At 58.9% G+C, this 13,235-nt stretch overlaps 1 protein-coding gene across 1 annotated transcript in view; it reads right to left on the reverse strand.

Moving 5' to 3' along the window:
* The window catches only part of TMEM132E (transmembrane protein 132E), a 53,280-nt gene extending 46,327 nt beyond the window's left edge, over positions 1-6,953 (reverse strand). The window contains exon 1 of the mRNA XM_059149120.1: positions 5,335-6,953. Within this exon, the coding sequence (XP_059005103.1) occupies positions 5,335-5,401 (67 nt within the window). The 5' untranslated portion in view covers positions 5,402-6,953. The remainder of the gene's footprint in view (positions 1-5,334) is intronic.
* Positions 6,954-13,235: the final 6,282 nt, after the last annotated feature.

Genomic DNA, 13,235 nt, shown 5'->3' on the forward strand with positions numbered 1-13,235 from the left:
GGAGAACATGACTTCTGGCCTCTCCACCTGTGTCCTCAGAGCAGCTTGTCCCCTGTCTGTCACTGTGCTGGCCTCCCCGGCCCAGTGCCTCCCTCCCCAGGGCGGGCGGTTTGTCTCCCAGAGACCAGTGTGGTAGCTAGCCCCATGCTGTCGCTCCCTGACACACTGCCCCATCCTTGGGGACAGCTGGAGTATGGCAGAGCTGGCCGAATTGATGGTCAGGGGCCCACTTTTCATGTCAAAAGACAGAAAAGGGATCTAGAAAAAGAAATTCATCTTAAAAAAAAAAACAAAAAACCTCAATGCCCCACAACTGGCTCATTAATCTCTTATTAAAATTCTGTGCTAAGTGCTGGCAAGGAAGAAGTAAGGAGGACCCTGGGGAGGGAATGGGGAGAAAGAAACGGATTCCCTTGTTAGCGTCTGCTGTGGGCATCCGTGGAGGGGGGCCCCGCGTCGGGTAGAGACACGTAAGGGACGAAACAGCAGGCTCGACCATCACAAGAGATGTGAAAGGGGGCGTGCCGGGCTCCGTCTTCTCCTTGGCAGAGGAGGAAAGAACTCAGAGAGGAAGATGGCTTTACTGCAGTTTGCACAGCAAGTGGATGACAAGGTTAGGACTTGAGCCCCTGTCTTCTGTCTCCTAGGGACTCCAATTTCAAACTGCCTCAAATTTCAGAACCTGGGCTTTTTTCTGGTCTCCTCCACTGGACTTTGAGCTCATGAAAGAGAGGTGAAGACCAACTCCGGAGCCCCACCACACTCCCCTGTAGTGCTCACCAAGGCCTATTACCACCCCTGGTGGTTGCCTGTCCTGACTGGTTGGGACTTGAGGCTGGCCTGAGGCCAGAAGGGCATCTTTGCACAAAGCCCTCAGGAGATGGGATAGCAGAGGTGGCAGGGGTGTCTGTGCAGTGGCCTGGATCCGACTACCAATCCAGGAAACCCCTGGGCTCTGGTGCTGGTTCTGATTCCAGAACACACTGGCAGGGTGACCTTGGCCAGTCCCCTCCCCCTCCCAGCACCCACGTCCTCATCTGCATGAAGGTTGAGGTGGGGCTCTGTGTGTGTCTTTCAGCTTCCGATTGTGGATGGACATCACCATATGCAGGGCAGCAAAGCCAACCCTTCCACTACCCCCACCACGTAAGCCCCCCACGTCCCTGCCCCAGGTGGGCAGGTGGACTCTGGTGGTGGGAGTTGGTGCCTCTAAGGTTCTGTATTTCTGCAGCCTCATGGGCATTCACTGCCCATCTCAGGTCTGGGGGCCATCAGTTCTAGACTGGCCCCCCAGCAAGGGTCTAGGAGATGGCTACGTCCTCCACTCATGTTCTAATGTGGCCTTACCCCGTATAGCCAAGCACTGAGTTCTCCTCAGGATCTAATAAAGCTTCTGCCACCAAGTTTATAACACATCCCCACCTACTGGTCTTAAATGTAACCGGGCTGTGTTGTGGTGTAGGACTCCGTGTGGCCAGCGAGAAGATGGGTGTGTGTGCTTGCAGGGGCGGGGGGTGGGGGGGGGGGCGTTTCTCCTCACTCCCAGCAGTGAGGGGTCGTCCCAAGGAACAGTGTTGACCCTGTACTGCTGTGGTCCCTTCTGCCTCTCAAAAGGATCCCAGAGTTTGGGTCATCAGTGGGGTGGGGAGAGCATGGACCCAAGCCACCAGGGAAACTTGAGGTTGCCAGGTTGCCTGTAGGGACACATCCATCTGAGGTCATGTAGTCAGAATGCCATGGGACCCTACATTCGTCTGGGGAGTGATGTTACTCATGTCACTCCAGATGTGTGTTTCCTGTATGTTTCCCTCAAGAGGGTGTGGCATGGCTCTGCCCCATTCCTTTGCGCTCTTTCCCAGTGCCTCTCTCTAGCTCCTCCCTGTCCCAACTTCTGCCCCATGTCCCAGAACTCCCTTTTCAATTGCCACAGGAAGGCCCCCCTTCCTTCCATACGGAGCTGTTGTCCCACCGCCATTCATTTCTTCGGAGCGCCTACCATGTGTCACAGACTGCAGAAAGGGGCAAGAATAAAGAATGCATGGCACCTGCTCTCAATGCAAGGATGTGGACACCAGGGGGGGGGGGCACACATGAATATCCCCACACACACCCTGCACGCGCGGGTGTGCACACACTGTGGCCCTGGGGGGGGGGGGGGAGTGCTGGGAAGGAGGCACAGAGAGCACTTGCTTCTGTTACAGGGCGGGGGCCACTGGTGGGAAGCCAAGGGGGAACAGAGTCAGATTCCCTGGGGGGAATGAGGTTGGAATTGGGTTTTGATGGCTGGGTAAGAACTGGAGGCTGGTATTCTGGGGTGGGGGTGGGGTTGCTGGGTGCAAAAGCAGAGAAGCAGGAAGGTGAGGAGAGGGATACCTCCTAAGATGCATGGATGATGCCGGGCAGGCAGTGCCCGCCCCTGAGGGCAGGTCGAGATGAGATTGTATAGGGCCTTTGATCGTCTAGGCCAAAGACGGATCCTTGATTCTACAGGCAGCAGAGAGCCAGTGAAGGTTACCGAGTAGGAGGCTGACATTACCGGCTCGACCACAGACTTCACCAGCACCCTGCCCCCCTACACTCCCATTCACACTAAAAATGGAGCAGAAAGCCTTCCCAAAGACCAGATGCAGGAAAGTGGCCTTCTTAGATGTTCTCTGGCAGAAGCCTGGAGATCGAGAGGGGAGTCTGGACTCCCACCCCACAGGCTGAGCTGGGCCCCGAAAGGTAGCAGGGCTCTGTTCACATATGGTACCTGCCCAGTAGTCCCAGCAGAAAGTGAGAAAGGGGACGGAGGGGGGGGCCACACGGCTTGTGGAAGTTGGGGGATGAGGGAGACAGCCCAAGGTCACCCTGCCCGATGGCACCAGAGTCGATCAGAGAGCAACCCAGGCTATTTGGCTCAGTCTGGCTGTGTGGTCAGAAGCCTGTGGGCTCAGTAGCTTGCTGGAGAACCAAACCCTGCAACTCCTCCCTCCTCAACCCCAGCTTCTTTGAAGAGCCCAGAGATCCCAACCAAAGCTAGCTTGAAGTGTGGCAAAATCCTTTTCTTGACAGAGGAATGGTTTGGGTGGGTGGGTGTCAGGCAACCTTGAAGGTGGAAGGTCCAGGGAATATGGGTTTTATTGGGGGGTGAGGGGAAGAACTTCTGTGATTCTAGTCTTATCCATCTCTGCGGGGGCATCCCCTAAGCTTTGAGCATCTGCTGGTACCATTCCTTGAGGAAGGGGAGATTGAGGCATGGGATGGGGACTTAGGGAAGGAGCTCAGAAGGGGAGCCGGACCAGCCGTGGGTCCTGTGGGTACCAGCACCGTGCTAAGAGCTGCTTGCATGGAGGGACAGTGGAGAATAAGCCCACGGGTCTGCCTCCACCACTCGGGGACTAACCCGGCACAGGGAAGACACAGACATCTAAGGAGAAAATGAAGCAGACTGCTAACACTCCAGAGAAGCAAGCGCAAGGACAGCCAGGCCCTACGGGGCTGGATCTTAGGAAGCAGGCAAGATTCTGGCACAGGAGGGAAGAGAAAGGATCTTTAATGCCAGGTTTGACGGGTTGGGAAGCTGGGCAGTGGGAACCTAATAGGAGTCCCTGCGCTGCCCCCAAGTGGGGCCATGGCTGGGGTTTAGAACAGAAAGTGGGCAATAAGGCACAAGACTCGGAGGGGGGCAGAACCACGCCTAGCCCCACGCAGGAGCTCAGTTTCCTCTAGCTAGGCACCCAGACACCCTGCTGACCAGGGCCCGGTCCCAGGCGTAGCCCCTGCAGCTCCAGGGTGCAGAAGTGCGGAGCCCACAACCCCACCCGCTCCCCGCCCTAAGTCTTGCACAGGGAGCCGAGATTTCTGGTTCCCAGCTGCATTCGCCCTGCTCCCACCCGATCCTGCTGCCCTGCCCATTCTTCTGATAAAGAACTGAGCTTGGCTGGGTCTGGTGAATTGAACTCAAATCCGCTCCCATTCTAGGGTCACCCCCAGCCGGGAAGAACCAATCCACCCTAGAGGGAGGTCAGCCTGTTCCCCACCCCCTCCTAGCCCCAGGACCTTAGATTCGGGGAGCCGATTTCTTTATTCTTTCCACCTTGAGAAAGCGCCTTGGTCAGGTTGAGGGGCAGCTGGTTAGTGGCTGTGGGCCTGCGCAAGGGGAGCTTAGAGCTTGGGCAGGCTCCTCAGGACTGGGCAGATGTGGGCAAAAGCTGAGCGCGACCTATCCAGGGTCCTCCATCAATGCGCAGAGCCTACTGCTCTCTCCATCTAAGTCCCTCTCCAGCCTGTCCAGGCTCACCCCTCAACACGCGGTTAACAAAGCTTCCTTTGCCGACGCCCGTTAGGGAAATGTGTCCCAGGTCTGCCGGCTTCAGGTTGGGAAGGGGCAGAGGGCCTCTCTTCTCCTTTCTCCTCCTCCGCCCCAGCTCTCGCCCTCCCCAATCGGTCAGCACCCTCGCCTCCTGGAGCGCCTCCAGCTTGCAGAAGGCCCGCTGCAGCCTCCTCCCGTCGGATCGGAGTTCCCACTGTGGGGGGCTGTTCAGAGACCCTCTGTCCCCTACCCGTATTCCTGCTGTCCCACTGCCAGAGCGCGCCAACCCCGGGCCCTCCCTCTCCCACCCCCTTTCCCGCGGAGCCCGGGGCGAGCCCAGGGAGCAGACGCAACAGATTGCAGAACGCGAGAGCGCGGAGCCCGCTCCCTCCGCGCGCCGCCCGCCGCCCCGGCCTGCGCCCGTGGCCCAGACCCCCGCCCTCCAGGCTCAGCTAAGCCGGCCATTTAGATGCAGCTCACAGGACGGCGGGCGGCGAGCGGCGAGCCGCCGCGGCTCCCCGGGCCCTGGTCAGTCCACTTCCCTTCCCGAGGACCGCCGCAGGAAGCGAGGCGACGGGCGACGCGGCCCCGTACCGGCCTGCGCACCAGGCGCGGAGAAGACAAGATCCCCGCGGACCCAAACGTCCCCCAGCCCCGCCGGCTGCGGGGGTGGGAGTGCAAGGAGGGGCGGCCCGGACGCGATCTAGCGGATCCCTTGGATCCCCGCAGATTTCCGTGGGCGGACACGCCCCCAGACTCTTGGGTTTGGACCCTTCTTCCTAACCTGCAAAGCACTGGAGTGTACCCCCCCCCCGCCCTTTTCCGGGGCCGGGCTCGGTCCCCAGGGCGGGGCTCGCAGCCTCCGCTCCCGCCAAAGGGCTGGGGGAGCTGGAGGTAACTCGAGCTGCAGCCCGAGATGCCAGGCTGGGAGCAGCGGCTTCGAGTCCGGGGTGGGGGCTCGCCTTTCTCTAGTCTTCCCTGTGCCCCCTCCAGAGGCGCCCGCCGCATCTCCACTTCCGAGTCCGCGCCGCGACACTTACCGTGGGCGAGCAGCGCCGAGAGGCAGAGCAGGGCGGCGCCGCCGCGGCCCGACATTCTTGGGGCCATGGCCGAGGCGGGAGCGGGAAGGGGCCGAATGGGCAATAGTCGTCGATGACTTGGCCCCAGGCTGGGTTCGGTCACATCCAACTCAGGGTGGTCGTGGCGTCCGAATGTCTCTGCTGTAGCTCTGGGGACCAGGGAGTGCAATTCGGGGACACTTTGAGGGGAGGGGGCGTCCCAGGCGCCGCCGGCTACACCCTCGGAGCTGGTAGGGGCGCAGCTCCGGGCGGGAGGAGCCTCCACCTCCCCGGGCTGGTGCCCCCTGCAGGATCTGTGCGGCGAGGGGGGAGCCGCACGTGCGGTCCCGGAGCCCAGTGGCCACCAGCGTCTCGGAGACTGCCTAGAGCCAAGTGCAGGATCCCCCAGTCCCGAGGCCCAGCTCCAATCTGAACTCGCCCGAGGGTGCAGATTTCCGGCGCAAGCCCCAGTTTCTTCGGTGTCGGTAGTAACCCCACATAGATAGCGCGGCTTCCTTCCTCCAAGCGCCCTGCAGCAGCCCCAGCATAAAAATCCCAGGTTAGGAGCAAATGAATGCTTTCTTTCGCAAAGAAAGAGAAAATCCAGGCAACTTTAATCCATCTGGAGCAGGAAAAGTTTCCGTGCAGCGATGAGACTGGCGACGCGGGTCGCCGCCACCCTAGGCGCCGCCGGGACAAAATGCCCGAGGCGGGCGGCCCGCGGCTCGTCCCCTCACAGAGCTCGCTGCACGGCTCCAGCGCGCTCTCCAGTCTCGACCAGGGCCCGGGCTCCACGCAAGCTGGCTCAGCGCCGCCTGCTCGGGCAGCGGCTCCGCGGCTGGGGCGCGGGTGGTGCGGCCGGAACCGGCTGCCCCATGGAGACCCGGCCTGGGGAAGCGGGGGAGCGGGACAGCCGGCTAATGTGCCGGACCCGCGCCCTCCCTGCCCGGGGCGCCTACTCCAGCCTCCCGGCTGTCAGCCGTAGTAGGATGGCGAGGGGGGTCGGCCAGCCCGCGGCGGCTCCCGGCCGTCCCCCTATCCTCCCAGGTCTCGCTGTCTCAGCAGAGGGGCGCGCAGCTCCGCCTCGCTCCTCGCCTCCCCCGGGGGGAACCTGCACAAACCTTGAACTTTTGTGGGGTTCAGAGTCTCCGACGTCTCCGTCTCCCTGCCGCCCCCGCCCTGCCCCCGGACGCCCGCCCGCCCGCTGTCTTGGTGCAGCTGAGCATCGGTTTCCTCTCTCTCGGAGTCAGTTTGGGCGAGCGGAGCGCCGCGCCAGCCCGGGCTGCGGGCGGCGAGACCTGGGCGCCACGCCAGGGGCCGGGGCCGGGGCACCGGGCGCCCGCGCAGCCCGCGGCCAGGGAGGCGGCAGCTGGTTCCTAGGGGGCCGAGCCGAGAGGAGGTGCCGGCAGGGGGGCCGGCTCCCCATGGACGTGTGTGGGGGGCGAAGAATCAAGGAGCAAAAAGCGAGAGGAGGTGGAGGGAGCCACAGTTGCACGAAGCCGCCGCCGCCGCTGCCTCCTCGGCGCTCGCGCCGGCTGCTCCGCCGTAAATGACTCGAGAGAGACACACACACACTCGCGCCCGCCCGCCCTCCTCCCCCGTCCGGGATTCAGCGCCCACCCCGGCAGTAGCGGGCGCCGAGCCGGGCGCGCTCGCTCCCTTCCCCTCCTCTCCCCTCCCCTCCCAGATTCCCCGTGGTCACGTGGGCCCGGAGCGCGCGGCCCACGACTCGCGCGCTTCGGAGACCCCCCCCCCCTCCCACGCCATTCCCCCCTCCCCGGTCCACGAGTCCATTCCGCATTCCCAGCCTGGGGGCGCGCGCGGCTCCTTAATGAGACTCGGGCCGCGGCAGACCTCGCAATTCTGTTCGCCTCTCTTTTATGTTTTATTTTTCTTCCCCATTGTAGGCTAGCGCTGGGGCCCGAGTAGGGCCGGCCGGCTGCGGTGGCTGCATTTCCCCCGGGGTAGACGCCACCGCAGCCACCGATGTCCCTTTTCAAAGGAAGCACGCTCCTCGCCAGGCGCCGGCGGTGCTTTACAGCCGCTCTGCCAGAGGCGCGGGTAAGGGGGCACCCTACCCCCACCCCCAGAGTCTCTTTGGGGGTACTGGCTGGGAATCCACCGAGCTGTCGCGCCCAGCCCTTCCGGCGCGCGGGAGCTCGCCCGCTGGGCTTCTTTTGGGATGGATCCCGGGCGCAGCTGGGGAAAAACCCGTCCGTTGGTAGGGGTGGGGGGCGGAGAGGGAGGGACGCGCCTTCCTACAGGTTGTTTTGCAAGGCTTTAAAGGGATATGGGGGGGTGGGGAACTGCCCCTCTTGCACACTCACCCAGGCACCTGCTGACGAGGGGGAGGGGTGGCTGGGGTGGCGTCCTTTCCCACCGTCAGGCCGGTTCCATTAGAGCGCAACCCAGATCAGACCCGACAAGTCAACCGTCAACCGTCAGCCAGGCGTTCGATCAATGGCAATGATTTTATAGCATCCTTGGGTATCGTGCCCCAAACCCCAGGGGCCGCATCTCAATCCCACTCAACTCTGGACGGACAGGGTCTTCAATCCTATAGACATCGCTCTCATGGGAGAAGGGGGCAGTGGCCATGGATCTTGAGGGTCACTCTCTCAACCAGTCTGAGAGTGTGGGATGAGGTAGGTCGGAGCAAGGCCAGCTGGGGTGCTCTGTCTCTGCACACACTCCCCCCTCGCCCCCCCCCCCCCCCCCGTAGCTGACTCTGCCCCAGACTTATTGGCCCTGTGAGTTTCCTTTTCATCCAGGAAAGTGACATTTTCTTTTTGGAAAATAGGCTTGGACCGTTCCTGGAAGCCTCCCTCCTCCCTGGCTGCTGGCTGTTGCTGCCTCAGCTTAGAACTGGGGCCTGTGGAGAATCTCTCGCGCCCCTCCCCCACCCTCACATCTGTCTGGAGCTCTGAGGTGCAGCTAGGGAGGGCTGGCCGGGCTCTGGGAGGCCCTCAGGATGGAAGGTGCTGGTCGTCAAGGAAGATGATTCTCATTAAGCCCCTAATGCCTGATAGCAATTAATGTCACCCAAGGGCTTATTAACCATCCCACTGAGAGGCAAGCCAGCAATCAGGCTCCGTGTGTGGGAGAAAGGGGGAAAAAAGCCACTTTCTCAGATAGGAGGGCTCCAGGAAAAAGAGGAAGAAAGCAGGGAGAACTTCCATCCCTTTCCACCAGCTGGAAGGGGCACCAGACCTGTAAAGAGTAAGTCTTAGGGAGAGACACAGATTGCTTTTCTGAGCTGAGGACCCATGGTCTCCAGTGATGGGGTCCCAGCCTGTCCTCAACAGGTGTTTGCGGCTGACGTGGATCAGCTGTTTCAGCCCATTCTCCTGGCCTTCTCTGGAAACTGAGCACAGAGTTCTAGTTCTTCTCTCTAAGTGCCACCCCACCCACCCAGATATTAGGTGAAGGGAAGGTAAGCCTCTCTCCACCCCCTCCATTTGCCCCCCTCCTTTCACCACACTTTGGTGAACTTCATGATCCATCACAGGACCATAGGCCCGTTTGATCAATGGCAATGATTTTATAGCATCCTTGGGTATCGTGCCCCAAACCCCAGGGGCCGCATCTCAATCCCACTCAACTCCGGACGGACAGGGTCTTCAATCCTATAGACATCACTTTCATGGGGGAAGGGGGCGGTGGCCATGGATCTTGAGGGTCACTCTCTCAACCAGTCTGAGAGTGTTGAGGTAGGTCGGAGCAAGGCCAGCTGGGGTGCTCTGTCTCTGCCCACCCGCCCCCGCCTTGTACCTGACTCTGCCCCAGACTTACTGGCCCTGTGAGTTTCCTTTTCATCCAGGAAAGTGACATTTTCTTTTTGGAAAATAGGCTTGGACCGTTCCTAGAAGCCTCACAACAGAGAGCAAGGTAGACCTAGCTGGGCCTCATGCAACTTACATTCTGGAGGACAAGACAGACATTAAGCTTATGACTGATCACCTCTGTGATAAGTTATAGGTCAGCATGCATTTTTCTCCTCTTATGGTGGAGACTGAGGCCCAGGGTCAGGAAGGCAGGGGCAGCCTGCTATGTCATTTCAGACCCAGGTTCTTCTGGTACCCTCTCTGTGGATCTACCCTTCATGTTCTGGGAGCCTCCTGCCAGGCAGTGGGTCTGATTACCCTCTGTTGCTCCAAATGGCAATGCGTCCTTCCTGCCCTAGGGAAGCAAAGAGCTGTGGACAGCCCACCTGGGGAGTAAAATGCCCCAAATACTCCAACCCCAGTACCCCCATGGGCCTGTTACTCTTGGCAATGCCAGTTCTAGGACTCAGAGAGAAAGCGGTCGGCAATGAGGTTAACACAGCCAGCTGTCCCCAACTAATCCCATGTGTTGTTACCTTCCTTCAGGTCTTTTCTACCATCCCTGCAGACTGCTGTGGCCTCACCTGTGAGCCCCGTGGAGCCCAACTGGAACCCCGGTAGGAGGTCAGAGGAGCAAACCCAGGGAGGACCCCAGGCTGGAAAAAGGGCCTGGCATCTGTGTGCTCTTCTGCCCCAAACCTTTTTCATCCAGGTGGCGACATCTCCTTTCTGCTGTTCCCATTTTGTCCGGGGCCAAGTATCTTTCCAGCCAGAGGACTGGCAATGGTTGGGTGTTTCCTAGATCCCCAGCTCTTGGTTGGTACTTGTAACAGCCCCACTCTCCTGCCAGGCAGCCAGAGAGGAAGCTGGGCTCTGTGTCAGGCCCCTCTGCCCTGCATGGGTATCTCTGAAGGACCGAGGCTGAACCAGGCACCCACTTCCCCTGCTGCTAGGCCTGTCACCATGGGCCTGTGTTTCAGGATGCCTGCCAACAGGGGAGGATAGGGCAGGCCAATGTGGGACATCACCAAGAGGAACTCACCATTTGTGGGGAGTTCCTGGGATTCCCCTAGAATCCTAGTCTGCTGACGAGGGGCTTGGTGATATTCTAAACTAGGCCTTTCATTTTCCAGCTGCAAAAACAGAGGTCCTTCTATTCATTCATTTTCTTAAATTAATTAATTAATTCAGTCATTTTATTAATTACCTTGACATTTTTTTTTGTTGAGTTCTAATTCTGTGTGAAGCACTGTACTAGGTCTGGGAACACAGGGGTTGGATGAGAGAGACAAGAGCCAGACGGAGAGGTTCTAGAGCTTAGTTCTACAGACCCGTATTGAGTGGCTGGTCACATTAATAGCTACCATTTACTGAGCATTTTTGCCATACCAGGCATTGTGCTGGGCATTTTGCAGGCATTCTCTGGGTGCTCCCTGCAATCCCGTTCGGTAGACACTGTTCACACTGCTATTTTCCAGAGGAAGACCCTGAGTGAGGCTCAGAGAAGGTAAGTGTCTTGCCTAGGCTCACACAGCTAGAAATCCGAGTAACCTGCATAACCACTTTAACTGGTGAGTTGTAAGTCCTCACGCTTCCATTTGACAAAGCTATAGCCTCTGGCTGGAGACGATCACGGTCAGTGGGGGCACTGGGCACCAACAGGCCATTCAGTGCTGGGAGGGCACTGCTGCGGAGGCTAGCTCAGGGATTCTGGGGGGGGGGGTACCCTCATGGCGAGAGCAGCGCCATGTTCTGACTCATTCCTCAGTGTGAATCCTCTGTCCCAGTCAGGCCAGGCCAGCCAGCAACATCGCCAGGCACGGCCCTCCGCATGCAGGCTTATTCCTCTCCCCACATCTTGGCTCGCGCTGTGCCCCTGCCTCCTTACTCTTCTTCCCCAGCTAAAACTCTGCCCATCTTCACATGTCCCCGCTCAGGGGCCTCCAATATGAAGTCTCCCCAGATTCAGTGGGATAGGGTTACGTGGCTTCGTGAGAAAAAGGAACACACAGAGGGTATGGAATGAACCAGGGTCCAAATCCTGATTTCATTACCCTGTGCTCAGTTTCTCTCTGTCCTGAGTACCCAGTCATTATTACACAGTTAATTCCCCACCCCCCAGGGATGGGGGTCATGTTCTCAATGAGGATTATGATCAGAATCCACTCCCTTCCTGTTTTGTCAATAAGAAATCCAAGGCCCAGAGAGGGCTAGTGACAGGCCCAAGGTCACACAGCCAGTTATTGACAGATAGGAAGCTCACATACAGATAGGCCTAGCTTCCAGCTCTACCGTGTGGTCATCCCCAACATCTAACCAACTGTCTCAGTCCTGCTGTGGCCTTGGGAACCAATCTTCTCATTGATGGAGGGTATGAAGCTCCCCAGGTCATTATTTTGGGGGTTCAGCCCTGATTTGGTTCAGTTCAGAACTTGGATTCATTTCATAATCACTTGTTCCATCTCCCCTGAGACACCTGTTCCCCTCTGAAGCCTTCCCCAGTGCTGCCCACCCAGCCTTACTCTGTGCCCCCTAGCAGGCCTTGTTTCTGGAATCTAAGGATGCACAGGCATGCCGACGTGCCCATGTCGACTCATTCACGTGTCGATGTGTCTTCTGTCCTCTATAAGAGGGAGACCAGGAAGGCAGGCATCACACATCTTTTGTCCCCATTGTATGCCCCTGGAGAGGCATCTGTTGGATGCTCAGTTAGTGGCTATTGAATAAAGGAATTATTGACCACCTACTCTGTGTCTGGAGCTAAGCTAACCAAATAGAATTGTCTCTGCCCTCAGAGAGCTCACCATTGTTGGAGAAGGAAAGTGGGCAGACACAAGGATTGTGAGACAGGCTAGCTGGGCATGCTTCCAGAGAAGGTGACACAGGGGCTGTGGGGACTGGGACGAAGGATGTCTAGCTCAGCCTAGATCTTGGGTATTGCAAGAAAAGGGAGGGCTTCCTGGAGGAGGTGAGCTTTGAGCTGAAGAAAGACAAGCTAGGGTATGCCAAGAAAGTGTGTGTGGTGGGGATGAGAAACAGGAGAAGAGACTGCTGCTGGAAGAGGGTGCAGCTTTCCTAAGGGCCTGGAGCTGGGGGTGGGTGGGTGGGGGAAATAGAATATGATCGGGAAACAACAGGGCTGAGGCATGGAGAGCTGGAGTGGCACTGGAGAGGGAGGCTGGAGAGGCAAGGGGCACACAAAGGTCCTGTGATGACGCGCACTCTCACATTATTCTAGTCAGTTACACAACTTCACACACACACACACACACACACACACACACACGAGCAAAGACACTGAGAGGCTTATAAAGCATCTTAACAGCGCGTGAGTGTGCAAGCCCCACACGCATGCACACACACGCCCTTCCCCCCAACTCTCTGCAAAATGAGTTGCCCCCCGAACCATCTGTTTAAGATCTTTCTAGTTTCATTTCCCTAGAGCACTCCACCTTTGCTTCCCCGTCAGGCAGCACACTCCTCCAACCCCCACCCTCTGCCGGCCTTAACTCTAGCCATCCCCCTGCCCTTCCTCCCCTGGGCACACACTGACAGTAAGCTGGGACCACCCCTGGGCACCTGGCCAAGGGAGGATTTGGACTCCGGCCATGTGGGCTGGGCTCTGCTCTCCCATCTTTTCCTCCCCAGCCCCCACACGGCTTCACTTAATTCCAGGGCAAAGCTCTGATCAAATGTGAAGCAGAGAAACAGAGAGCCAGAACCAGAGAGAGAGAGAAATACAGAGGGAGCAAGCATGCTGTCTTTGCCACGGCCTAGCAGCTAAATGGCAGCAAACTCTTGCTTTTCCTACAACTCACTCAGCTTCTCTTTCGTCAGCCAGCTTGGCTGCCAGGTGCAGTTGGAAGAGGGAGAGCCAGGGGTCCAGCTTCTCCACAGCCCCTTCTCAATCCACTGTGATGCCACAGAGGTATCGAGCTAGTTCTGCCAGGCTCCTGGGGTTGGCAGAGCCCAGGGCTCCTGCTTTGGGTGGAGGATGCCAGGCTGGGCTGCTGGGGAAGCTGAGAGGGGAGCCAAGTGTGCTGAGGACTGGCGAGGAGG

This window comes from Mustela lutreola, chromosome 15 (assembly GCF_030435805.1).
Source record: "Mustela lutreola isolate mMusLut2 chromosome 15, mMusLut2.pri, whole genome shotgun sequence".
In the NCBI taxonomy this organism is placed as follows: Eukaryota; Metazoa; Chordata; class Mammalia; order Carnivora; family Mustelidae; genus Mustela; species Mustela lutreola.